General features: G+C 50.6%; 10 protein-coding genes across 10 annotated transcripts; 3 read left to right on the plus strand and 7 right to left on the minus strand.

Annotated features, from left to right (window-relative positions):
• Nucleotides 1-250: 250 nt before the first annotated feature.
• On the plus strand, nucleotides 251-1,406 carry N7458_005630 (uroporphyrinogen-III synthase HEM4; the record flags this gene model as incomplete). Its single annotated transcript, XM_056909012.1, has 2 exons — nucleotides 251-560; nucleotides 676-1,406. 2 exons carry the CDS (start codon nucleotides 251-253, stop codon nucleotides 1,404-1,406), a joined length of 1,041 nt encoding a protein of 346 aa, XP_056767630.1.
• Nucleotides 1,407-1,707: 301 nt separating this feature from the next.
• Nucleotides 1,708-3,146, minus strand: N7458_005631 (mitogen-activated protein kinase; the record flags this gene model as incomplete). Its single annotated transcript, XM_056909013.1, has 5 exons — nucleotides 1,708-1,736; nucleotides 1,828-2,175; nucleotides 2,246-2,627; nucleotides 2,686-2,881; nucleotides 2,944-3,146. 5 exons carry the CDS (start codon nucleotides 3,144-3,146, stop codon nucleotides 1,708-1,710), a joined length of 1,158 nt encoding a protein of 385 aa, XP_056767631.1.
• Nucleotides 3,147-4,345: 1,199 nt separating this feature from the next.
• On the plus strand, nucleotides 4,346-5,079 carry N7458_005632 (uncharacterized protein; the record flags this gene model as incomplete). Its single annotated transcript, XM_056909014.1, has 2 exons — nucleotides 4,346-4,387; nucleotides 4,543-5,079. 2 exons carry the CDS (start codon nucleotides 4,346-4,348, stop codon nucleotides 5,077-5,079), a joined length of 579 nt encoding a protein of 192 aa, XP_056767632.1.
• Nucleotides 5,080-5,491: 412 nt separating this feature from the next.
• Nucleotides 5,492-8,407, minus strand: N7458_005633 (COPII subunit SEC24; the record flags this gene model as incomplete). The annotated part of the gene is made up of 3 exons (XM_056909015.1): nucleotides 5,492-6,067; nucleotides 6,154-7,795; nucleotides 7,872-8,407. The coding sequence occupies 3 exons, from the start codon at nucleotides 8,405-8,407 to the stop codon at nucleotides 5,492-5,494; spliced, it is 2,754 nt and encodes a 917-aa protein (XP_056767633.1).
• Nucleotides 8,408-9,431: 1,024 nt separating this feature from the next.
• Nucleotides 9,432-11,823, plus strand: N7458_005634 (kinesin family protein; the record flags this gene model as incomplete). Its single annotated transcript, XM_056909016.1, has 3 exons — nucleotides 9,432-9,696; nucleotides 9,782-10,191; nucleotides 10,252-11,823. The coding sequence occupies 3 exons, from the start codon at nucleotides 9,432-9,434 to the stop codon at nucleotides 11,821-11,823; spliced, it is 2,247 nt and encodes a 748-aa protein (XP_056767634.1).
• Nucleotides 11,824-12,409: 586 nt separating this feature from the next.
• N7458_005635 (MCT family MFS transporter) lies at nucleotides 12,410-14,014 on the minus strand (the record flags this gene model as incomplete). The annotated part of the gene is made up of 4 exons (XM_056909017.1): nucleotides 12,410-12,839; nucleotides 12,890-13,473; nucleotides 13,538-13,644; nucleotides 13,696-14,014. 4 exons carry the CDS (start codon nucleotides 14,012-14,014, stop codon nucleotides 12,410-12,412), a joined length of 1,440 nt encoding a protein of 479 aa, XP_056767635.1.
• Nucleotides 14,015-16,029: 2,015 nt separating this feature from the next.
• Nucleotides 16,030-16,605, minus strand: N7458_005636 (Protein VAC14; the record flags this gene model as incomplete). Its single annotated transcript, XM_056909018.1, has 1 exon — nucleotides 16,030-16,605. The coding sequence occupies one exon, from the start codon at nucleotides 16,603-16,605 to the stop codon at nucleotides 16,030-16,032; it is 576 nt and encodes a 191-aa protein (XP_056767636.1).
• Nucleotides 16,606-18,273: 1,668 nt separating this feature from the next.
• On the minus strand, nucleotides 18,274-20,016 carry N7458_005637 (GMC family oxidoreductase; the record flags this gene model as incomplete). Its single annotated transcript, XM_056909019.1, has 1 exon — nucleotides 18,274-20,016. The coding sequence occupies one exon, from the start codon at nucleotides 20,014-20,016 to the stop codon at nucleotides 18,274-18,276; it is 1,743 nt and encodes a 580-aa protein (XP_056767637.1).
• Nucleotides 20,017-22,644: 2,628 nt separating this feature from the next.
• N7458_005638 (uncharacterized protein) lies at nucleotides 22,645-23,196 on the minus strand (the record flags this gene model as incomplete). Its single annotated transcript, XM_056909020.1, has 1 exon — nucleotides 22,645-23,196. The coding sequence occupies one exon, from the start codon at nucleotides 23,194-23,196 to the stop codon at nucleotides 22,645-22,647; it is 552 nt and encodes a 183-aa protein (XP_056767638.1).
• A 1,126-nt stretch (nucleotides 23,197-24,322) lies between these two features.
• On the minus strand, nucleotides 24,323-24,622 carry N7458_005639 (uncharacterized protein; the record flags this gene model as incomplete). The annotated part of the gene is made up of 2 exons (XM_056909021.1): nucleotides 24,323-24,522; nucleotides 24,595-24,622. The coding sequence occupies 2 exons, from the start codon at nucleotides 24,620-24,622 to the stop codon at nucleotides 24,323-24,325; spliced, it is 228 nt and encodes a 75-aa protein (XP_056767639.1).
• Between the last annotated feature and the right edge of the window lie 706 nt (nucleotides 24,623-25,328).

Genomic DNA, 25,328 nt, shown 5'->3' on the forward strand with positions numbered 1-25,328 from the left:
TGGATTCGATCAAAATCAATCTCGTTTGTCAATGCTATATTTCTTATCAACAATTTCTAGCCTGCTTCTTCAATGGTACATAGCGTACTTGTTCGCGTATCTAAGTGCGTAATTCAGTACTCAGTAATGTTCCTGCATAAGCTCCCACTCGATGCAGTTCCAGACAAGCTCCGCCCCGCACTCGGCCGAATAACATCATCTCCCCATCTCCAATCTCCCGCTCTCCATCTCAACTACAACACCCACCATAATGCCCCCTCAAACCCCAATCCTCCTCCTAAAAACGAAATCCTCTCCTCACGACGGCTACGAAGATTACTTCTCCACAAACGGCTACACACCCTCCTTCATCCCGGTCCTCGAACACCGCTTCCACACCGAGAACCTAGCTAGCGTGCGCGAACTCTTCGCATCCGGCGCTTTTAACACCGACACCACCACCACCACACCTGACAATGGATCCAAGGAGGCCAGTGTGTGTAAGAAGAAATATGGGGGCATGATATTCACCAGCCAGCGTGCGGTAGAAGCCTTCGCAGAGATGATCGAACAAAAAGGCCGTACGTCTTCCCCCTCCATAGAACTAAACTCCAATCCCAACCCCAGCTCTACAATCACCAATCCACACCTCTACATATACCATATACCATACCAATCCCTCTAAAAAATTCCCAGTCCCATTCCACCCCTCACAATCAACCCCCCTCCCCCTCTACACCGTCGGCCCCGCCACAGCCCGCGCCCTAGCACCCCTCCGCGACACATACCTCCCCACGGCAACCATCCACGGCGCAGACGCCGGCAACGGACATAATCTCGCCCACCTCATACTAGACCACTACAACGCGCTACAGCTACAGCTACAGCTACAGCTACGGCTACAGCAAGACCGCCCTTCCGACGCGGACGCGGATCTTGGTTCGCACAAGCCCAAGCCATCCCTGCTCTTCCTCGTCGGCGAACAGCGCCGCGATATCATCCCCAAGACGCTCATGGATACCGGGAGACCGGCGGCGGAGCGCATAGATGTAGATGAGATTGTCGTTTATGAGACCGGGGAAATGGGCTCGTTTGAGGTTGATTTTCGGGATGTACTGCGCAGGGAGAGGCAGGGTGCAGGTGGGGGGCCGATTTGGGTGGTTGTTTTTTCGCCGTCGGGGTGTGAGGGGATGCTTAGGGTTCTTGGGCTGGGACCTTTTAAGTCTGCGTCTGCTTCTGTGGACCGGGATGGTGATGGTGATGGTGAGGGGAGGCGGAGGGATGTGTTTGTTGCGACTATTGGGCCGACGACGAGGGATTTCTTGAGGGAGAGGTTTGGGTTTGAGGCGGATGTTTGTGCGGAGAGGCCGAGTCCTGAGGGGATTGCGGAGGGGATTAGGAGGTTTGTGGATGGGTCTGGGGAGTAGATGGATGTATATAGAGTGCAGATTTTTTTGATTCTCTGTACATTTGTTAGAATTGTATATACTAGGTGCGGATATGTACGCTATAAGAGGTCTTGAGCATGTTTCTACAGTACTATCGAGTTTCGAGTTTCAACGTTGGGATTTTAAACATGGATAGATCACCTCATAGAATTGCTATCCAGATTTGCCCTTGTTATCTAAACCACGGAGAAGTCGCGTCCAGGCTGACAATTGTTCGATTTGATTGCATGCTCAAACAGAATGACAAGAAACATTGCTATGGTCCCTCGCGCGGCGGTGCTTACCGCATAATCTCCTCGTAGATCAACACTAAGAATATAAGTTAGTGCATAAGCTCTCCTAGTCACGCCCATCTCATAAATAGAGGGAGTTGTCAGAAGACAGGTCCACGCAAACTCACACTTCAATTGCTCCTTGCTCAGCGAATCCTTGTTCTTGTCGAAATCAAAGAAGCCCTCTGGAATGGGCGGCGCCGTCGGCTCATCTTCGGGATCATGGTATGGTTCGAGGTACGGGTGGCGCAGGGCATCCTCAACGGAGATGCGCTTGGCCGGGTTAAAGGCCAGCAGCTTCTCGAGCAGGTCCAAGGCCAGGTCGTTGCTCTTGGGGAAGAGGGCGCGGAAGGGGATCTTCTTCTTAAAGGGGAGAGAGCGGATGTACTCGCGGGCTCGTCGGGACTTGATACCATAGTAGTCTTCCATTGTTGGCGTACCAAGGACATCCAGGATGAGGGTGAGCTGGTGGTGGTCTGGATATGAGTGTTAGTGGATTGGTATGCAAGGACCAAAACTTCCGGGCAATTGGATACTGTCACGTACAATCCTTGCCAGGGAACAGCGGCTTGCCACTCAGCATCTCCGCTAATATGCAGCCCACACTCCACACATCAATGGCCTTGGTGTATTCCTTGAATGTCAACATGATCTCCGGGGCCCGGTACCAGCGAGTGGCCACATATTCGGTCATGAAGCCAGAGTTGTCGTCGGTAGAGGCGGCCGAGCGGGCCAGACCGAAATCGCATACTTTCAGATCACAGTTGGCGTTGAGCAGGAGATTGGAGGGTTTCAGATCACGGTGCAGGACGTTGGCAGAGTGCATGGCCTTGAGAGCGCGCAGTGTCTGGTAGATAAAGTATTGGCAGTGATCATCTGACAGATCTTGCGTGCGGATAACACGATGCATGTCAGTTTCCATCAGCTCCTGCCGACCAGTTAGATTGATCATATCAAGTTACGCGATTGATTAGTCCTTGCCCTACCTGAATCAAGTACACTTCATTGAAGCCCTCGTAGTTCCGGGGCCGTTGGATATCCAAAATGGAGATAATGTTCTCGTGGTTGAAATAGCGCAGCAGCTTCATCTCACGCAGTGTCCGCAGGCAGAACATGGAGTGGTCGAAGGGGGTAATCTTTTTGATGGCGACCTTCTGGCCGGAAGGCTTGTGGATGGCAGAGCTGGGAGATCATGAGTTTTGATGTCATATAAATTAGGAATCAACGGGCAAGAGAGTGCTTACCAGACAACACCGTATGCGCCCTCACCGATCACATCCTGAATCTCATATTGGTCGGACACATTGAAGGAAATCTTGCGCGAGCCTCCCTGGGAGGGGTTCTGTTGAACCATAATGACGGTTCTGCGGGTCTGAGGTTCCTGGTCAGCTCTCATGGTCAAGCCAAAAGCCCAGGACAGGGCACGGGAGAATGGGAAGCATTCCATGATGCGGGGAAGTGGTTCAAACAAGCTCAAGGGAATGACAGAAAAGCTAGGTCCCCGGGCAACCTGCCAGGCCCAGGTTTGGGAAGGAGAGGTGCGACACAATCGGACAGAGTTGGGACGAAACAGAAAATCCAAGATTCACAAGCACAGTGACCACGAGTATCCAAAGTTTGGAGGGCAAACAGCGCATCCACAGCAAAAAAGCCGCAAGACGCAGGACTAGAGTAAAGGCGAGCTTACATTTGTTTGCGCACTGGGTATAAATGCAAGTCCTGTTCAGAGCTGATCTTGTCTATGAGACTTTGTACAATCCGGGGGCCGCGAGGAGAGGGGGAAGGAGGGGTCGACGAGCTCTGGGCGACGGTGCGATCAGGGGGAGGGAGGAAGGAAGGACGAGGATATCAGTGGCGAGGAGAGCGAGCGACCGAGCTCTGAAGGAGTGTATCAGAGGGAAAGAGCACCGCTAAAGGGGTGAGCAGGTCTCGGGAGGCTGAGAAAGGGTGGTGTCTTGGTTAGTGAGCTGTTTGGAAGATGGAAGTGTGAGGACGATGAAGCCGTGCCGAGGCGGGGGTTTGGCGGGTGATCGCCAGCAAAACAATCGCAGTAATGGAAAATGATTTCACAGTAGGGTCATGATATTAGCGCGACGGAGGAGCACCACAGCCACGTACCAGGGTTTATCTTTTGTGCGGTCGCTGTTCTCTGTTTTTGTGTCTCAGGTACTCAGGTGAGGTGTAAGGTTGGAAGATGGGAGGTGTTGGGTGGGGGGAGAAGAGAGGAATCAGCGGGACTCAGTCATGGGCCGCTGGGTCGGGCGTGTGGTGGGGCAAGACGAGGAGGAAAAGGGAAAAGTATATGAAAAGTAATAGGAAAGGGTGGAAAATAATTGAAAATGATTGCTGGACAAATGATTGGGAAATGATGGAGGGGAGTCTGGTTAATATAGAATGCGGGATATAGAAAGGTATCGAGAAGAGGGAACTTGATTCGGGGAGAGTCTGTCTCGTTATGATCGAGAGGCTGGTGAACTAGTCTTACTGCAATTTCGATTGGTATACTGAGTAGAAGAGAGAAAATCCAGATTAGGATAGTTCTACTCCGTACAGTATTCATGTGGAAGACCATGGGCCGATGGTCTCATACTCCGTCGAATGTCCATGATCGTCTTGGATCTATCCAGTTGACTGACCTGGACCAGGATGCTTCTAGATCCGGGCCATCCTGATGGGTATCCTGGTTCGGTACTTCTGTAATGACCATAGAGAGACATCTAGTCTCCTGCTCCCCTGAGAGAATCTCTGGATATTGCATTGTTTATCTTCCACTGAACCTTGGCTCTGGCGGGGGTCTTGACTCCACACTAAACCAGCTAACTAACCCCGTCTACTCCGTACAGTGCTATGCTATACACACCAAACTAGTAGGTATCGACACAGGACCCGAATATCTCCTATACTCTCCTCTTCCACCAACTATTCACACCCTCCATCACCACGCTCTTCCAAAAACAGAGTTCCCGCCACCAGCGCCAAAGGGCTCGCCCTCCTCTCTCCAGCCCCGACTGAACGGCGCTACTGTCGGAACTGGTCACAATCACAGTGACTCGCCGTCTCCACCCGCGGACCGCTCCATGGGCTCGATGATTGGAGCACTCGGCCTCCTCCCTGGTTTCACCACCACCGAGCCGGTGTCTGATGCGTCTGATTGGCGTGGTGATCAAACCGGAGAGGCCCAAAGAAGATTCAAAAACAGACAAGATGGTTGGAACTTGAGAGATGCTTGGCGAGGGGAGCAGACACGAGAGACGCAGACTTTAAGACACAACTGGTACACTCTCCCGGACCTAGTGAACACTAACGACGTGCGAAACGAGGCCGCTAATGCCACTAAGGAAACTATTGAGGCTGAGGCGCAACGTGGGATACAAAAATAACATAAACATCCATTTTCGGGGGAACTACTCATGGCCGGCGTAGATGGTCAGCGGGCTTCTAGGCGCCCTACAAGGAGGAACAGACGAGAAGATAGAGAGAAAAAAAGGAGAGAAGAAGGCGAACAGAAACAAACCCTGGTCTACTTCCAAAATAGGGGAGGATGCCCGCATAGAGAAACCCATGCCCTTCATCCGTAATGGTACAGGCGGGAGATCGAGCAAGAGGACAGGGAACGGGGAGGAACGTGGAGGATTCATGAGGATGGAGAGTTGGGGGGAATGATGGGAAGGAGATTCAATACGGGAGGTAACGAGCAAATACAAAAAAAAAAGGAAGAGCATGTTACTGCACAACCTGGTAGAGAGCAAAGAAGTCAGTCGGAGAGAAAGACTTGAACTGTCAAGGTCATCATCATACCTTTTCCCGCAGCGTCGTCATCCATTGATCCAAGCTGACGCTCTGGTCCGCGCGGTCCTCCACCAACATAGTCTGGGCCCAAAGCCGCAGACCAGGCTCGCCGTCCTCCCGCACCACGTACAGGTGAGGCACAATCATGCTGCCCACCCCCTTCGAGTGGTGGTCCCGGCTCTTCTCAATCACTGCTCGCACTCGCTGGTTGAACTCGTTATCCACCTCGGGCAGAGTCGTCTTACCAACCCGCAGCTGGTTCTTGTCCGCCACACCAAACACATCCTCAATGAGCTGGGGAACGGCGTCACGACCGACCCACAGGAACTGCGTCTGGCCATCATCAATCAGGTACAGGCCGTATGAGGCAATACGGCCTGAAGACAGGTTGACCGTGGGCGGAAGAAGGATCTCGCCGGTCTGCTCGTCGGGCACACCTGCATTGTCGGGCATGTCGTGGAGAGAGTACATCTTGGGGTAGATGTATTGGATAAGGAGAGGCAGAGGTAGAGTCGACAGAAGGCAAAGGGCGGCTGAACGCATATCCGTCGGGATCTGAGCGGACTTGCGAAGACCAAGCTATATGAAGTCGATTAGTTAACCGGTAATCATATAATTATGCTATGCCGCATGGGATCGCACGGATAGCATGGGGAAAAACCTACGTTCTTGATTAAAGCAAGGAAGAGGACAGGCAGACCGCGGAGGTTAGCTGGGAACTGGAGACCACTACCGCTGACGCTGCCACCGGCAAGCTCCTTGCGGTAGGTCGTCAACAACTCGACAATCTTCGTCTGCAGAGCCTCGCGAGCGGGCTCGAGACCACTGCTGAGAGCACGCTCAACAGCCTTGTGGCTGAAGAAGGTGGCCACAGCCTGCTGATCAGCCGAAGCATAGATGTCGGCCAAGTTGGTGGTAGTAGGCAGCGCAACGGTGATGACCCGAATCCGGCGCTCGCCGTTGCAGGTGGTGTGAAGCACGGCGGCCTGCAAGCACACAACTGGCTTGGCCACGGTCTCGTCGATAGCAACCTCGACAACATAGGCCTGGTCGCGGGGGAAAGCGGGGAACGCGCAGAGATCGGAGCTGCGGTTGAAGAAATTACCGTAGAAGGTGCTCATACGCAGGCCAGTGGTGGCACGAACGCGGAGCACGGCCTCCAGACCGATCTCAGAAGAGAGATACTCGGAGAATTCGCGGGCGAACTTCATAGCGTCCTCAGACCGGGCCGCGTTCCAGCCAGGGTAGAAGTAGGTCTGTCCACCAGTATACCGGGGCAAGCAGCTAAGAGAGGCAACGTCCTGATATTGGGACGAGAAGAGGAACATATCGACGGAAACCTGAGCCTTGGAGCATTCAACCGCAAAGCTCTTGTAGAAGGAGTTGGCAGTCTGCAAAAGAGCGGACTCCTTGCTCGTACCCAGCACCTTCTTATCCTCACGCATGGTGAGTGCCCCGTGACCGACGTTGGGCAAGGATGCGCTCAGCACGGTCATTTTACCTCCCACGGGCGAGATCAGCTTGTAACCGGCACGTAGAGCTGAGCCCATGGCGCAGCTGTTGTTCTGGGTGTTCTGGAACATCGTCTGCAGCTTATCCAAGAATGTCTCAATGTTCTCCCGGCATTCGCTCAGTGTCACCAGGAGGTCACCGGGGATGGGGAGGAAGGGCTCATCGAGGTCGCTTATAACCAGCATCCGAGGGTCTGAGCTGGCGGAGCCATCGCGGGGGATACTGAAGTAGTGCAGGCTGGAGTCGACTGCGACGAAGCCAAGACGAGTCCGTCGGTCAGCGTTGGGAATGCGGTCGAGGCTCTCCTTGATGCAGCGTGCGATAACGGCCAAAAGACCGCTAGTCACCGACGCATAGCTCACATCGATCAAGAAGAGGTAAACCAGTGGCTGTGGGGGTCGAACCATGTATTCTTGAGGCGCAACGAACTCGACCATGCTGTGGTTCAGATCGGCGCGGAGAGCACGATCAGCAGGCCGTTGGTGTGTCGAATCCCAATCAAAGGCCTGAGGAACATCATTGGTGAGGTTACACATGTTGCATCGCCAGCGGTGGCCATGGTCGAGGAAGGTAACGAAAGGATTGATATAGGAGCGGCAGCGTCTGCATCGTGAAATGACTTGGTCCGGGATGACAGGGACAGGATCCTCGGCGTCGTGAAGAGCGGCGTAAGGCTGAATGACAAGAGCGAAAGGCAACTTGGACTTCTTGAGGAGTGAATTATTCGTAGGGACTGCATTCAACGTAGACCGCATATATTTGGGAGGGCAATTGGCGGTGGGAGAGTCGAAAACGCTGGTCTGCGGGGGTTGTCAGTCATCTTGGGCGATCCTCGCACCAGGAAAGCATGCACGGGAGCTCCTCGACGTACCTGCGGAGGCAGAACAATGGGAGGGAGAGGGGGTAGTCCAGCTCTGCGACATTAAATGGCTGAGAGATGAGGTCTGTCGGGTAGAGCTGGTTGAGTTGGACGTTGCGTTGGGGCTGCACCGCAGGCTGTGGCTGTGGCGGGGGCATGTGGTGCGGCTCGCTCATGCCCATTCCGCCGAATTGCTGGGTCATTTGCGAGACCCCGTCCGAAGGAGGAGCGTAGCCCGCGGCGGCAGGCTGCATCTGAGTCGGGTCGGCGCCGTAGGTCGGCTGTTGATATCCCGCAGCCTGCGGCTGCTGGGGATAGGCGCCGTAAGCACCTCCGGCAGTGGGCTGGCCTCCCAGCGCAGCATTGGCACCGGAACCAAACTCAAAGGCCTCGCCTGCGTATGCTCTCTTCTTCTTGGCTGCGGCACCAGAGGGCGGCGCTCCCTGCGGGGGAACGGCAGACTGTTGCTGTTGTGTGGGATCCGGGGAGACATAACCGGGCTGGGCGTACCCTTCCTGGGGAGGGTAACCCCCTTGTGGAGCCGCCATGAAGATCTGCTAGCGGTCGACGTATGCGAAAGGGAATTGCTCCACGGGATTGGGGAGTCGAAATGGGCGACGAATTTCGAGGGGGAGGGTGGTTGTGGTTGAGATGGGGTCGCGGGTGACAGCTTCGCTAGAACCCCACAATCAGCTTTACCATCGACCAGGTTGGGGTCAATATGGAACGGGCGAGCACAGGAACACTGTTCAAGGGAAAGCAGACAAGCACAGAGACGGGGTTAGATCATACCAGAGGCACAGGGACGGAGGGGGAAGGGAAGCAGAGGAGGCGGTGATGGCGAAGGTGGCCTTTAGGTTGTGGAGGGCCAACCAATCACGGGGTCGCGGCCACATGAGAGCTCGGCCACGGCCAAGTTAGAGGTATACCCCATGATGTTCAGAATTATCTTGGAAGAGAAAGGAGATCTATTGATTTAATATATCATAGATCAGCTGGAAAGGTATATCATATGCTGTCCTCATTAACATTTTCTTTGGTGAATATATATCTCCAGGCCATGACAACCCCCCTGTGGCTGATTTATGCATCCCGATACTCGATCCGACTAGCATGCTTAGTCCATGCATCATGGCACAGACCAGTCGATTTTGGTTGATTTGAAAGGTTTCACACCTGAGTCAAGCTCTTTCATATCCTTCCTAACTACTATCCTTACACTCGTCTCTATAGTTCATTGCTGTTGCATAGCACTCCTACTGCAGTACTGTAGAGAGAATGTGGTCGGCTAAGGTAGAGTGGTTGCCCGGCCAACACCACCCACCACAGTGTCTTCCGCTGCACACGAACACCTCCACACCTTCAATCTCCAGTCTTGCATCGCCGTCCGCCACAGTAGGTAGTTTTTCGTTTCTTTCTTTTGGGGGATTTTATCTATACTTTTTTCTTCCTTTTCTCTTCATTTGCATTCTTGTGGTCCATCGAGCGAGGGAATTGGAACGCCAAATTGGACCAGAAATCTCCGAACACAGCACGAATCGCCAACCACCGTTGAATGTGTGAATTATCACAATGAGTGTTCGGGTCGTCGCACGTGTACGACCACTTCTCAAGTCTGAGCGTGATTTCGATGTCATTCTTCGCACAGGTGCCTCTGGCGCCACCGAGGCCAAGTCGCGCGAGTCCTTGAACGATGACCGAAAGCTGGCGGCGTTGAGGGATCGGGATAACGTCGTCCGTATCCCCAACCCAAAGAACGAAGGGGAGGAGTACACTTTTCAATTCAATGCGGTTTACGATGCGGATGTGACGCAACAGGAGTTATTTGATGCAGAGGGTGAGTGGCTTCTCGAGTTGGGTTTTGCTGGAAAGCTTTGTGTCGCATGTCAATGGCCATCGCTCACCCGTTTTGTTTGTGATAGTCGCTCCCACGATCAAGCACCTTTTCAATGGATTCGATGTTACCCTCTTTGCCTACGGTGTTACTGGAACCGGCAAGACACACACGATGCGCGGCGGTAAAAGTCTCGCGGACCGAGGTGTTATTCCCCGACTCCTGAGCGGCATCTACAGACGGAGCCGAAAGATGGAAAAGGACAGCAACGGGGAGACCACCGTGCAGGTCTCTCTGAGCTACTACGAGATTTACAATGACAAGGTGTACGACTTGTTTGAGCCGCCTGAGAAGCGCACGCTCGCAGGCCTTTCTCTTCGGGACAATGGAGGCAAGACAGTGGTTTGTGGGCTGACGGAGAAGCCGTGTACGAGTTTGAAGGAGTTCGAGGGCCTCTATGACCAGGCAAACACCAATCGCTCGACTTCGGCGACGAAGGTTAGTTTGAAGAAGTCTACTTGTATCTTGTTCTCGCATTGCTGACAATGTCCTTACAAGTTGAATGCCCATTCGTCTCGTTCTCACGCAATTCTTGGAGTGAAGATCACGGTCACAACACCGGAGAAAACTCGTATCAGTACTGCTTCTGCAATCGATCTCGCAGGCTCGGAAGATAACCGAAGAACCGAGAATGATAAGGAGCGCATGGTGGAATCAGCCAGCATCAACAAGAGCCTCTTCGTTCTGGCACAGTGTGTCGAGGCAATCACCAAGAAGCAACACCGTATCCCGTATCGCGAGTCCAAGATGACTCGGATTTTGTCGCTGGGACAAAACAACGGCCTGACGGTGATGATTCTCAACCTTGCTCCCGTTCGCTCATACCATTTGGACACTATCAGCTCTCTGAATGTTGCCAACCGCACCAGAAAGATCGAGGTACGAGAAGTCGAGAATGATCCGATTTTCAAGGGTCCTGCCAGACCCGCTGTCCGGCCGTCTCTGGCAGCAACCCGAAAGCCGTTGCAGCCCCTCACTGCTTCAGTCCATGTCAATATGCCTGCTTCTGTCGTCAAAGACTCAGCCAAGAAGGATGAAGACAAGCCCTTGAAGGCTTTCAGTGTTTACTCCGATCGATCCCAGCCCAAGGCCGTGACCCAGATTCGAAAGGCCGAGGTTTCAAAGAGATCTTCTCTCTCTTCTGAACATCCAATCCGAACGTTGAAGCCACCTCGTCCAAGCTTTGCCCCGCCACAGATGAGCTACGGTGATATCTGCGCAGCCAGGATTGAGGAAATGGTTGAGAAAAAGGTTGAAGAGATTCTGGCTGTTCGGGCTGTGAGCGAGCAGTCAAGACAGACTCAGGTTTGGGAGCTGAACGAGCAGCTTCAGCGTCGATTGGAACAGCTCGAACAACGCATCGAAGGCACTGAGGACGCCCGCGCCGAGGGTCTCTCATACCTCCTTATGGCCAAACAGCACCAGGCGCGTGGCGAGAACTGCTCCGCATTGAAGATGTACCAGCTTGCTCTTCCACATTTTCCGCACAATGAGAAGCTCGCAGCCAAGATTGCAACTCTGAAGGAGCGCATTCATGGCAAGCCTCAGGCTCGTCAGTCTGTCCCTCAGGTATCGCCGCCTAAGGGCAGATTCGGAAGCATGCTATCTCTTAAGAAGGAGCCTACTCTTACACTGGGCAAGCGTCAGGCGGAGGATCTTTACAAAGACTATGCGGATCAAACTGGCGGTAACGGATTCTCCAGCGATGAGGACAGTATTCTCCCGAAGCCAAAGAAGCGTGCTACATCCAAGTCTCTCCGTCATAATGGGGGTGACCTGGAGGCACTGGATGAGTACGAGGATCCCTCTGTCTCCCCACGAACCATCCACCTTCTCTCCATCATCAATTCGCGGGATGTGAGTCAGATCAAACTGCTGAAGGGCGTTGGCGCCAAGAAGGCGGAGGCTATCGTCGACTGCCTCTGCGAGATGGACCATGCATTGGGTACCGGTGATGAAATAGTCTCCGACCAGCCGCATTTCCAAGTGAGCAGCCTGACGGAACTGAGCACGTTGAAGGGCGTGGGTGTTCGTACAGTCGAGAACATGCGGAACGGAGTTTTGGTTTGATTTTGCATTTGCAGTTTCCATGTCTTGGGCATTGACTTGGGCATTTTGTTGGTTGGGTTTCATGCATCTTCCTTCAGCGACGGTGCTGGGGCGTTTTAGTCTAGCTTTTGAATTAGAACAATGGAGTCTCTTCAATTGGTATGCATCTTCTTTCTTGAGAGTGTGTAGACATATCATATGTCGAGTACATAACGTCCCTGATTCAGGATGATAAGAGTGGAGGTGTTGGATAACTCTCGGCCCTTGGTATACCCACAGGTCTTATTACACAACCCCCTATGAAGATTTCCATTTAAAGTGCCAAGCAATCCACCTCTACTGGAATGATTCAAAGAACAAGCCCAATTAAGTAGTTCTGGGATATCAAATGCCAGCGCTTTGCTCTCACTTTGGAATCTAGCTAGAAATTGCGATATGTAGTATTCCATGAACCCTACTATCTGTACGTGGCAGCGAATCATCCCTTGATTGAAATGTCAATGCATCCCGTCTATCAATGCTCAATTAAATCGTTATAGAATGCACCTTGTTGAAAACCCGCAGAACCCAAATACCCTGTCTCAATCGATCATCATCATTTTTTGTCTTACACCTTCCCCAACTTCACACCACCAACAACAATCCTAGCGACAACGAACAGTGTCGCCCCCGCAAGCATAACTACACCGCAAAAGACCTGTAGCCTCATGTACGAGCCGGTCAAAACATCAGGAACGAGGGCACCGCCAATCGGGGTGCCAGTAAGCGCAGCGAAGGAAATGATCGAGAAACACGTGCCATTGCGGACACCGACCTCACGTAAATCAGAAATTTGGGCGATGAGTGCTGGGGCAAGGGAGACGAAAGCGCCGGATCCAAAGCCGTACATGGCACTGAAGACGATGGCTGGGGCGTTGCTGCGTGATGGAAGCCATAGGGCTAGGACGAGGATGGCGGAGAGATAGCTGAAGATGATCATCACGTTGTATCGGCCGACGCGGTCTGCCAGGTAACCCGGGACTGTACGGCCAAAGATACTGCATTGAAGATTAGCCAGTGATAAAAAAAGAAGAGGAGGTTAATTTACCTAGCCGCATTTAAGATCGGAATGAGATACTGCGACAAATGCTGCGACATGCCATATCGCTGCGCCTGCGTGATAACAAACGTAAATGGCAAAAACATCCCCCAGAAGAAACAGAAGCACGCAGCAGTCGTAATGACGAATTTTTTATCCTTCAGCGGACGGACAAAATTCATAAAAGCAAACGGTTTCTTCGTATGCTTCAGCCTCGACTTGAGGGTAAGATTGGAAACGCCCAGCATAGCCAGAATCAAAAAGGCGCAGATGCGCATTGCCCATGGGAAACCGACCTTCGGAATGAGATTCGTCACCATGATGGGGAAAATGACACCTCCAAGGCTTGATCCGGAGGCTGTGATGCCTAGTGCGAAGGCGCGACGTTTGGCGAACCATGTGCTGACTGAGTTTACGCTGGCGTTGAATACGGCGCTTGCGCCGAGGGGACTGCAGATTCCTTGGGCGAGGATGAATTGGTAGTACTCCGTTGAGAGGGAGGCCATCATGAGGCCGAAGACGTGGAGGAATGTGCCGCCGAGGAGGATGTATCGGGGGCCATAGTTATCGAAGAGGGTGCCGAATACGGGGCCCTGGTAGATATTGGCGTTAGTATTAACTAGGCTTTGATATTAAGCAGGTTCGAGAGACACCTACAGCAAAGAACATGACGAATGTCTCCAATGAAGTGATCCATGTCACGGTACTGGTGGACATGTTGCTGAGTTGATGGCTCTCGTAGTACGTCTGGAAGACACCGATGCCTAGACAAGGTCAGAGGTGCGTTGTTTTCACAAGATACCAGTCACACATACAGTTGATCCAGCCAAAACTGACGAACAAGCCGCAAAAAGCTCCCAACACTGTCATCCATGCCGCGACTCCTCCATCTGGTGGAGGGCCGGGGCCTGGAGGACCCGCAGGTGCTGGAACGTCAACCTCACTCTTCTCCGGTAAAGGCTCTGCATTGGCATGATTTTTCTCTGAACCGACGGGGTCGGCTGTGTGAACACCCTTCTCAAGGTCATCATTCACTTGATCGCTCATGGCTGGCGTTGAAATATCTGACTGCGCAGTATTTGTGCTAGCACTGTCGTGGATAGAGGGAGTCGCATGCTGGTTATTGGAACTCATTTTCTCGAGGCTGCTGTCTTTCGAAGACAGTAGACCAGTCCCACACCTCGTTCGATTGATGGGTCCAAGTCTGTGCCGGCTCTTAAGTCATGCGACTGGGTTCAAGAGTAGCCTGTGCGACAACACATGTGTTAGAAACTTGTATACTCGACGGATCTCTCATTCCGAAGATAGTCCAAAAGGCCATTGCCTGTCAGGGGTCTGCGACAGGTAGACATGAAAATAACGAGAGTATACGATTCCATTGGACTGGAAATTTCGCCTCAAATCTAAGATGCGCGGCGAAATCATGCAACTTACTTGAAGGTTGATATTCCACAACGAGAGACAAGAGACTCTAACGCCAGCCTTTGCAATCCGAACCTCGGCCCGCACTCTTATTTGTGAGCGTAAATGCGCCGGACTGAGTGGTGCTTGATGATAGGCGTTATAGAACTTGGGGGCCGGAAGTGGTTCCTATCGCGAGGAAGTGGACGTTGTTGCCGTGTACGGACAGAGGAAAGAGATAATGAATATGTACAAAAGCAAGAGGGAGACCAGAGTCGCCAGCAACTGCAGGAAATATATGAAGAGATGCAAAAGAGAAAATCCCGGGTCGGGCTCGTTCGCGACTTCGGTCATCGCGGCAAGCTAAACTCCGAGCACGATCGTGTCGGCGTCCACATTGCGATTGTATGAATGCCGCTAACCACGAAGAGAAGGGAGTCGACAAACAGGGCTCAGGCTGGTTTGGCTCGTCCTCGGGAGGGCACCAACTCGTCCCCACTTTGGAGCTCGATTTATCATCGTCCACGGACCTCCGAAAATTCCTAAAAGTCCTGTTCTGGACTCCGAGTGCTTAGCTCCGGGGATGGGACGGGCCTCTCCGAGGTCTGTCCGGGGCCTTCGTCGCATTTGGGTACTGTTTGGGGGCCTTTGCGGTTAGGACTATCGGGATGAGGGGCCAAAAAAAAAAGGCGCATGAATCAATCTTGTCCAGCGAACTGACTCGTGTTATGAGCAGATCCAAACACAGCAATTAACCGAGATGAAGCTCGCGGGGAATGTGTATGGAGTATTAGGTCCATATTGTAGTCTGTTTGTACAGTGCTGCGGTCTATTCGAAGTAGGCGGGGAGAAGCCGTGTGGATCTGCCGTGATTTGTTGATTAATCGGAAAATTGGCGGTTGGCCTAACGGCGTTTGAACCCGCGGTCTCTCTACGGTTTGTGATCGATTGCCTGCAGCTGGTTACGTGCAGGGCGGAATTTAAAAGTACTAAACCAACCAGGGCGAAGGAAATAATAGGCCTTCAAATATTACAATTTCCTAGCGGGAAAGGAATACATCGCCTACCTCAAGTACTTCCGTGCATGGAGCTTATTGTCGCTGACTATGCCTTGTTTAGGATAACTAATCGGAGCTTTCGTAGAATGTTTGCTAGGACTTGCGACCCTAACGTTATGGACCCTAACGTTATGGGCCCTGCTTATGTCAGATCGCTATTCATGTCAGAACATAGCGTTCGGACATATTATTCGGTCTTTTGGCCTGTTCGGTTAGCAGGTCTGGGCGCGTGCCATAACAACGTTAACTAGTCTTGGCGTCTGCTAAGCACTAACGGTATCATTAGCAGTGTCCCGCACAAGTAAGCTTCACGGAAATATGAGCCGATATCCATTGTGTGAGGATCAAACGGAGGTCAATTATCTACATACAGTAGTTTCGTTCTTGTTTTGTCTATTATTAATTGAAGTTAATTTTGCACTTGGTTTTCAAACACGATTAGCTATCATGCCATGCCAGTGAACCTCTGATGATAGAGACATAGGCTGACAGCCCCCAAATTTCCGTTTCAATTCGAAGGTGTTATCGGATCCAAGACAATCTGGACATCCCCAAAATTAGCAGCAAATGACTGAACTGCGGCAGGTGCATTGACTGTGGTGGCTGGATTGATTGAAGTTAAGCTTGAACTCAGGACCACTCTTTGTAGGCTGGGGAACATTTTCTAAAGGTATATATGCGAGAGATTAGTTAATGAACTTGAAAAGGGACGGCGTAAGCAACCTTGCAGCGTTCAACGAATCGTTTCTCCACACGATCGTCGAAAAGAATATGCGTATCCGTTGGCATTATCATCGCCAACCGAATATCAAGAACCCGAAGAGCCGGAGCTTGAATCTTGGGCAGATAGAGAAGCTTTAACTTTTCCCAAAATTGAATAGTCACAGATCGAACGCGTGGGAAATTCAAGCCCTTGAGTAATCCATTTCGCTGACTCGAGTACGGGGCGCAGACTAAGGAGAGCCTCGTAACAAAACTCATGTAAATCTGTCTTCGTGCCAACGGCATGCTTTCAAGAGCGCCAAACTTTGACCCGGATAATTCACTCCAAAGGTGGCGCATAGCCTCACGGAACCAGAGTGTGTTGACCTGTGCGCAGTTCCACAGTGTGGCTCGTGAAATTGAACTTGCTATACGCCTGGGATTTTCTGGCATATAGAAAACCTCATCATCACCGGGCAGGTAGCCGACTGCAACGAACTCGAAGATCAAGGATACCAACTCGGTGAGAGAGAGGACTCGCCGAGATGCTCTCATCGTGGCCATGATGAGTGTGCCCTATCGAGTATGCTGGGAGATGAAGATGTAAGTGAGAGGGAGAGTGTGTGTGTGTGTGGATTTGAGAGACCAAAGCGACGAAGACAGGTAAACAAGCCGAGAGATGGCGAGAGGCTGTACGCAATGAGGCAGGCATGGTTGGGCGAACTTCACGTCTAGCAACTTTCTCGTAAAAAAAGATGATAGTGATACAGACATGTTCCGATGGCGCTAAACTATGTCGACTCTATTACGAGGTAGCGGTCAGCAAACATGGAGAAGTATTTACACACTGGATTTTATATAACCAAATTTTGCAGGAGATTGTCTCCATCGAGCGGGTTACAGAGAGATCAGAAGGTAGCTACTTGATGTGCGAGCAATTTGGAATGGTGACTCTTTATTGAACTCTACCTCTTCATATAGCGTACATGCTGCTGGTCTATCCCTGTATCTGTTCTACTTGCAAGATCTGATGGGAAATCGGAGAGAATTTCCACTCTCTTCGTTCCAGAATGACACAGGACCCGGTATAAACTCTTGAAAATATCAACTAAAAGGGTAAAAATTGACAGGATGAGGAATTTGTAATCGAGGAGTGGGCGTAAGACTACACCGTTCGTAGATTGGGAAATGTCTCCTGTGGGTGTATCAGCAAGACACTTAGTTGATTAACACATATTGCAAGGAGAACCATTAACCTTACAGGGTACCGCTAATCATTCTATGACCTGAACATTAATCAAAATATTCTGGTTGCCATTCTGATTGTATATGTCCACGGGTAATAATCCATGTGACCGAAGATAACGAGTTCACGTAGAATGGAAACCAACGCGGGAATATGAGAATGAGAAGGGAATTGAAGAGCCGAGTGCGAGCAAGTGGGCGAGTAAGAGTGAAGGGACCAAGGAAGCGAGGAGAGACAGGGAAAAGGGCGAGAGAAGCGTGGCAACAGAGCGAGATGTCGTCACTACTGGATAACTAGTCCTGGGAAGAATTCCCGTCAGTCACTAATATGCTGTATGCATGTAATGAGAAATTGATGCAGACATGTTATTATTGTGTCAAAGTAGTCGTATATTCTCACTGCAGATGAGTATATTTAGATTTTTGGAAAGTGAAGGGGATATGATACAACCAGAAAAATAGTGAACATCGCCTGGGTAGCAGGTAGTATACGTTTGTACTAAAACACTGCTACCTCTCGGACTAAGCAGAACGTTTGATTCAGCGAGGGAAATGATCATATGGAAAATTCCACGCGGTAAGTCTGTCAATAGGATGATGCAGGAGATAGAGGGCAACAGAGCAATCTATCCCAATTCTCACTTTCGCACCTCTGCTTAGACTACCATCGTTATTCCCACTGGTGTTCGGGATTTTAGTCGCAGTTACAGTTGTAGTAGCTTCCGAGCTCGAGGGTCCATTTGATACATACGGCACAGACCTAGCTCTTGTGCTGGTGGACCCTGTTGCTGTAGGCATGATAGCGCTAATCTTGGGAGTAGTCGACTGGATGAGCGTACTTTAGATACGTACTGGATGTCTTTGTATTGACCGAATCGCGTACGTGCATTCTGTATGACACCGGGAGAAGAAGAAAAACATTGAGCATTCTGAAAGATTCACCGATGGCAAAACTAAACACCTCATCGCGATATTTCTGACTTTGATTTACCGGTAAAGATCCGCATGGTCACCCTTGATAGCATCCGAACCCTTCTCGGCGATCATGTACACTGAGTTCTGGATACGGCAATCCGGAATCTCCGGGATAACAGAAGCGTCGATAACACGGAGATTGCGAATGCCGTGCACCTTAAGACCGGCATCGACAACACCCTGTTGGATATCCTTGGAAAGACGAGCAGTACCGCAAGGGTGGAAGGATGTCTGGGAGCGATCGAGAACAGTTCTCTTCATGGCCTCATCATCATCCAGCGGCATATCCCAGGGGTATTCACCTTCAACGATATCCTTGAAACCGTCTCCATGCTTGAGGACATCGTAGGCAAATCTGATGCCTTCGCGAATAGCGATGATATCAAGATCATTGCTGAAGTAATTAAGGTTGATGTTGGCTTGCTGAAGAGGGTCGGCGCTGTTCAGGGTTACTTCGCCGCCCTCGGAGACGGGGCGAACGAGATCAACCATGACAGTCATGTAACTACCCTGTCGGGGATGGGGGAAGTGCCATTGGAACGCACTTCCGAAAAGGGGGATGAAGTCAAGCTCAAAATGAGGCTGGCCGTAGGGACAGAATGGATCAAGATTGTTATTGGCGGCCTTCGCCTGGCGATATTCGGGCGACTTTTCGAGGTACTTGTCAATTCGAGGGAATCCAATCATCTCGAGGAAGGGAGAGCCCATGGCACCAGCGTGACCGTTAGAGTAGGCAGCCAGGACTTTATCCTGGAGGGGACCCTTGCGCAGGACATGGCTGTCCATGGAGAACTCATCTTTGAGACGGAGGACGAATGGAACACCAGGGTGGTCGAGTAGATGCTGGCCAACATGAGGAGAATCCACAAGAACGGGAATGTTATGCTTCTTCAGTTCTCCGGCTGGTCCAATACCACTCAGCATAAGAAGCTTTGGGGTTTCAAACACACCCTGGGACACGATGACTTCGCGCTCAGCGTAGAAGTTGAGCTCTTGACCAGAAGAGGTAATCACAGTAACACCCTTAGCAGACCGATCAGCCTTATCAATGATAAGAGACTTGGAGTAGACCTCGGGTAGAACGGTGATATTAGACTTTCCAGCAATTGCTAGGAAACTACCAGAGCGACGACCCTGGTAGATAGTGTTGACACTATGCACAAGACCGCGCATTTCACCGTCGAAGATGTTCTCGGAGACGGGCTCTCCTGTAGACTTCCAGGCCCTTGTGAGTAGCTCACGGAAGCCCTTCATCTCAGGCATTAGGTTGGCGTGTGCAATTGGAATAGGGCCTCCCGCTCCAATCTTCTTCAGCTCGGGAGAGTATACCCCGGCGTCATCATGGTAGGTGACACTCTTGCGAAGGTAGGGGACAAGAGGGTCCCAGGTCCACTCTTTACCACCATACTTCTCCCACAAGTCAAAGGTACCTTTGGATCCAGGTACCCAGGAGAAGTAATTCAAAGAAGAGCTACCACCCAAGGCCTTGCCGCGAGTATTGGGCTTCTCAACACGCTCATAGTCGTCACGCTTGACCATGGTTGTCTTGAAAGCCCAGTCGTATTGAGAGCCTCGCAAGTCCATAGCGAGTCCCGGAGTCCGAATCTCATCATTATCCTGAGAGCTGCCAATACCGGCCTCGACAATGAGAATGCGAGCTGCAGGGTTCTCAGCCAGCCGAGCAGCAACTATATTGCCTGCAGTACCGCCACCAACGACAATGAAGTCAAAACGGGCACCATCTCGAACAGACATAATGGTAGAGTTTTGAAAGAGAGTCAAAAGTATTCAAAAGAAATCCAGTGGTGGTAGAGAGCTGTGAGGGATAGAAAAAACTATGGAAGAAGCGGTGCAGATGCCATGATTTTATATCCTATGAGAATGCCACTAATGTTTAGTTTCAGTATCCTCAATTTTGCTCATTGATGAGAGCGTTTCATGGATCAGCCCTGGAGTGTATGACGATTGAGACGTTTGCCCCTCCTCTTGAATTGAGACTATACTAGTCCCGTCCGATACAAGCTCTGCATTTTGTGAACGTAACCCATTATGGAAGTAGTAGACGATTAGAGAAATATGACCGGCCATTCAAATATTGCAAAGAAGACACCGCACACATCCAGTGGTGGCTGATTCACTTTTGAAGGCTAGTGATCTGCGTTTGTAGACTCTTCGCTGAAAGGCTAGACCGTGGGTCCTCATAGAAGTCATGATTCAGCCTATGGATGTCCATGAAGGATACATGTTTGAGGGAAAAAGTGTAGATCATTTGAATTCTATAGGCCCGGATAACTTGATCCGCTGACTCCGGTCTTATGTGTCCCCTGTATTATAGCTAGAGCTGCCAATTGAAAAGTCCAACTGGTTTACCGATAACACGGGACTCGACGTCACTAGAGACTGTTTATGGGGGTTTTCACGAGGCTTCGAGTCCACTGGTTCCATAAGGGACCCACCAGGGGCTGAGAAACTGGCAATTTAATAATTGAACAGACATGTTGCTTCGGTATTGCGAGTGCAAATTCAATCCCAAACGATTGTGCAGGGAGCCAGAGATGATTATGTGAGAGAAGTCATACAAGCACACTCACGACAGTCGAAAAAACTACTCGGAATCATTGAATGGTAAAGTGAGGAGTTATTAGGCTAGACTGTGCTGGCTTAATTTTACGGAACATGTTTCGACAATGGTGAGAGATAATTGCTGAATGTGTAATTAGTATACATGTTAAGTTTGGTGAGAATTCGATGTTGACGCAGGCTTATCCGCATTTGGAAATACAATGAGACCAATCACACACGTTCCCGAAAGTAGCCTAAATAGTCCTTCCGTTTTTATGGTGACACGTCAAGCTTTCGAAACATTGAGATATAAAAACTGCATTCATGATATCACCTCAATCTGCATCTCGAATCATACATACTGATTGAAACGTGGAGTGGAGAAAGCGGCACATTCGCAACACGGAGGTGCTCGGGTTTGCTAGAGCAAGCTATCCAACGTAGGTGCGGCGCGGCTACGAAAAGAAGTATGGAGCTACTGTAGCTACATCCAAGAAAATACGTAGCAATATTGACAGCTATACTCGCAGATTGTGTTTCATTTATATTTAGGGCTGGTGTTGTACCATAAGCTCAATCAATCAGCAGCTCATTGCAATTCGAGCATGTTCGCTGACGAAAGAAGGATATTGTGAGATCTCTATGAGACTGGGAGCTGTGCAATACAAAGCAACACGTTATTAAAGGGCTCTTTCCCGAAGAAGAATATCCCGATACTCCAGAAATGCCTTGTATGCTGGTTTCGGGACAGTCCTATCTTCATTCTTCCACACCTGGTATCCAACCTCCTCCCAGACTTGAAGTTGACGAGTAAAATTCGTGTCGGTTTGATTTTCTGCTTTGATTGAACAAATTGGAATATATCTGCTTGCTGCATGTTCAACTTGCGCATGAGATAGGCAATGATGATAGTCGGTGAGCGCGATATTCCAAGATCGCAGTGAATTAATATCGCCTCCGGAGCTGCACCGCGCCGCTTGTCATTTGTTTCATGTTCGCACGCGACGGGTAAGGAGAGCAATGAGGAAAGAGCTGGTAATCCCATTCTGTCGATAAAGTCGCTAATATCACTCATATGAGCGAGGAGGTCTTGGGTTGACGAATCTACACTCTGAACCCATTTATGGCTATGGTCTGGAACGCCGGCCTCTCTTGTAATGGTATTCCACCACACCCATCGATCATCGGTGAGAGAGACTATTGCGTTGATATGGTTCTCTTGAAGCATTTCCCGGTTATATGAGGAGAGACCAGGGACAATCTGTCTCATCCGATCCGTGAATGCCCTCTCCCACTTCTTGTTCCTCTCCTCTTGGGTAATTTCTCTTGTAGAATTTTCACCCGTAGTGTTACTTTATGCTCCTGCTTTACAGTAAGGGAGAGGTTGAAGATTGCTCGTAAGGTTAAGGTGGATGGGAAGTTATGGTGCTTGGTTGTTCAGCGACCCCTTGTTTTGGATCTTGTACGTCAGGCGACCAAGAACATTGACAAAGCTTACGACTTGGAAGTCAGTGATTGTAAAAGGTCACTTCTATTAAAATGGTATAATGCGTCCCAGTACTCGCCATCATATTCACCATTACCTAGCCTGCTGGTGTACTATCAAAAGTAAATGGACTACTAGGATTAAAAAACCAAGACCAGCAATTTTCCTCTTCCGCGCTCATTGAGATATCGACGCCTGGGAGTTGCTCGATGAAGATAGCCAAGCCCCCACGCTCGAGAGCCGAGGGCTTTACGAAGACGAGTTTCTTGAGGGACGGGAAGAGTCTCTGGGTGTCATCGGTCAGCCTAGATAAAGGGGAAAAAATGATATTGAAGTCAAACCTTGATACGTCGCGCAAGCTTGTAGCACTTGTCGACCGGTAGATAAAACCGATAATACAAATCCATAGCCTCGAGAACATGCAGGTGAAGGACCCGAAGCGCAGGAGCATGGAAGGGCGGGACATAGAAATTCCTCACAGAAGATAGAATCTGCATGTACGCAAGTCTCGCTTGGGGAAATGTGACATCCTTCAGAATCTTCTTCTGTCTGCTCAGCCATCCGCGGTGTTTCGGATACACCTTGATGAAGAGAACTTTCGCAAAGTGAGCGTAGAATTGTCTGCGAGCTGGCGTGATATGACTGAATGAGCCCGCGTTCAGTTTCCGTGGCATCTCCCAGACAAGCCGCATGGCTTCGTGGAACCATAGGCTATTGACGAGTGCACATCTGTGGATGGTGACTCCGGCGGCTTCGAGGCGGCAGAGACAGGGAGAGGGGTGGAGGCCATAGTTTTCGGCGGCCCAGCTAAAGATCTCAGCGACTAGTTCGGGGATTGAGAGTACACGTTGGGCAGCGGTCATTGTGGTTGTGGTGTTGGAGGACATTGTGATCGTGGAGTGGTGCTACCCTCGTGGCTCAAGGACGAAACTTGGGGGTTTGGAAGATGGTATTGTTGAACAAGATCGACCTGGTCAGAAAGAGGTGTAAAGGAAGATATCAAGAGAGAAGATAGAAAGACCAAACAAGCAAGAGGTCGAGGTGCGATATTTAGGCAAGACAAACCACATCGTGGAAAGTTCCTACCTATAGAATCACACGGAATGGCAAACAGAATCTCGGAAGTGCAACTCAACATTACGGCGTAAGCGACAATTCTCCTTAAGGGTCATTGATCGTCATTAGCATCAATTTTTAGAAGACAATCTATATCTATTTGAGTATTGACAAGTTGTCAAAATTATAGTCTAGCACAAGCCCTATGGCGACTGATATCTATACCGATGAAAGATCAAATACCAAATTTAAACTAGTTTCAGTACCGGTGAAAGAATTCTAGTATATCAATCAAACCCACGTGGGTATTCTTAATGCTATGTATAATATGGACAATGAAGAACGAGCATAAAATGCAAGTCGGACAACATAAACAAGAGAAGAGAACAAAAATAGTGCCATATTATTGATAGCACAATGCAATGAGAAAAGAAAGGGTGAGAAAATGAAGGAAGAAGGAGGAAGTTCAGACATGAAGCAGACATATCCTTAAAAGCAGAGGTATCAAATCCCAAAATCAAGGAGGATGGAAAGAGAGAGAGAGACCCACAACTTTTTAGCCATGGTCTCGCCGAAACATCCAAGATCATGGGCTCCTGCCACTGCAGAACCAAGAGCCAAGCAAGGTAGGAGGATAAAAGGAGTAGGAGAAAGAGAAACATTCCAACGGAACGGACATGGCGACTAAGCACGAGGTCGTCAAGTAATAGGTCAGAGTCAGAGTCAAAGCCAAGGTCGATCTTCGCAGGTACATCACGCGAAGAGCGGGGTGCCAGTCAAAAGCAATGCATTAAAGCCAGAGACCGCTTGGGGCTGGAATAGATTGAAGGGGGGGTGTCGGTGTCGAGGAAGAACGAACGATGAAAGGCGCTGGAGTCGGTTGGACCGAGTTGAAAAAAAAAAGAAAAGGGCATTTGGAATAGATAATTGCGCAATCATGGATTTTCACGTGTCGTTTCACCTCCAGCGAGACTCCTGCGACCCGCGCAGTCCAGAGGGGCGCCAGCTGCCGGTTGAGTGCTTGGAGACGGTGCTGGTGGGCGAGTTTGTGCCTGTGGTGAAGACGTATTCGCCATCGACGTATTGAGCGCCCTGGGAGAAGGTGCTGCGGTGCTTGCGGCGAGCATAGCGCTGTTCGAGACGATACAGCTCGAGTTCTAAACAAGGTAGATGTTAGAGATTGCTATTTGGAGTATTGTGTAGTGTTTCTGCGTTGGGGTGCGACGTACTGGCTTGTAGCTTATCGATGAGACCCATGGTGACGGTGTAGGTGTAGAGACAGATGCGAAATCCCGACGATTATGCTTGTATGTTTCGCGCCTGTTCCTGGCGAGGTTCTATATATGGAAGCGCGGCGACAATCGTTCCCTCATGCAGCGGGAGGTAACGTGGGCGGTTCAGTGTGTGGACGCCAGCAGCGGACGAAGAATTCGAGGTTGACTGGAGAAGCTGGTCAGCCCTGTCGCGCATGGAACCACGACTTCAACAAATCAATTGGGTCATTTCTCACCCGTGTACAGGTATCCAACAGCAATGACCCAGCTAGAATGCTGAAAAGGGGGGTGGGAATAGCGGAGGGAGGGAGGGGGGATGTATATTTACAATCGCGGAGGAGGAGGGGGGGCGCACGAGGGCAGTGGAACTGGTGCCACAAGGAAGCCACACGGTCCGACGAAGGAGGGGGCAGGTTGACAGGTTGTAGGATGAGGTGGGATTGGTTTGGATTGGTTTTAGCGGACGCAAGGAATGAGAGCGACCGGGGCGTCTGGCGATGTTCCAACGGAAGAGAGCGACGAAAACGTGATGGAAAGAGGGGGAAAGAGTGTGGATGGAATGTTGGGGGGGCCCAAGCAAAAATGAGTGGCTTGCAGACGCGATAAGAAGGTGAGAAGGAATGGAAGGAAAAAAGAGAACAAACTCCGCGTCCGAAAAGGCCTCGACAGGAGAGAGAGAGAGAGCGAGA

The sequence above is a fragment of the Penicillium daleae genome, assembly GCF_028827525.1.
Source record: "Penicillium daleae strain IBT 16125 chromosome Unknown utg000005l_segment0_segment0, whole genome shotgun sequence".
Taxonomy (NCBI): Eukaryota; Fungi; Ascomycota; class Eurotiomycetes; order Eurotiales; family Aspergillaceae; genus Penicillium; species Penicillium daleae.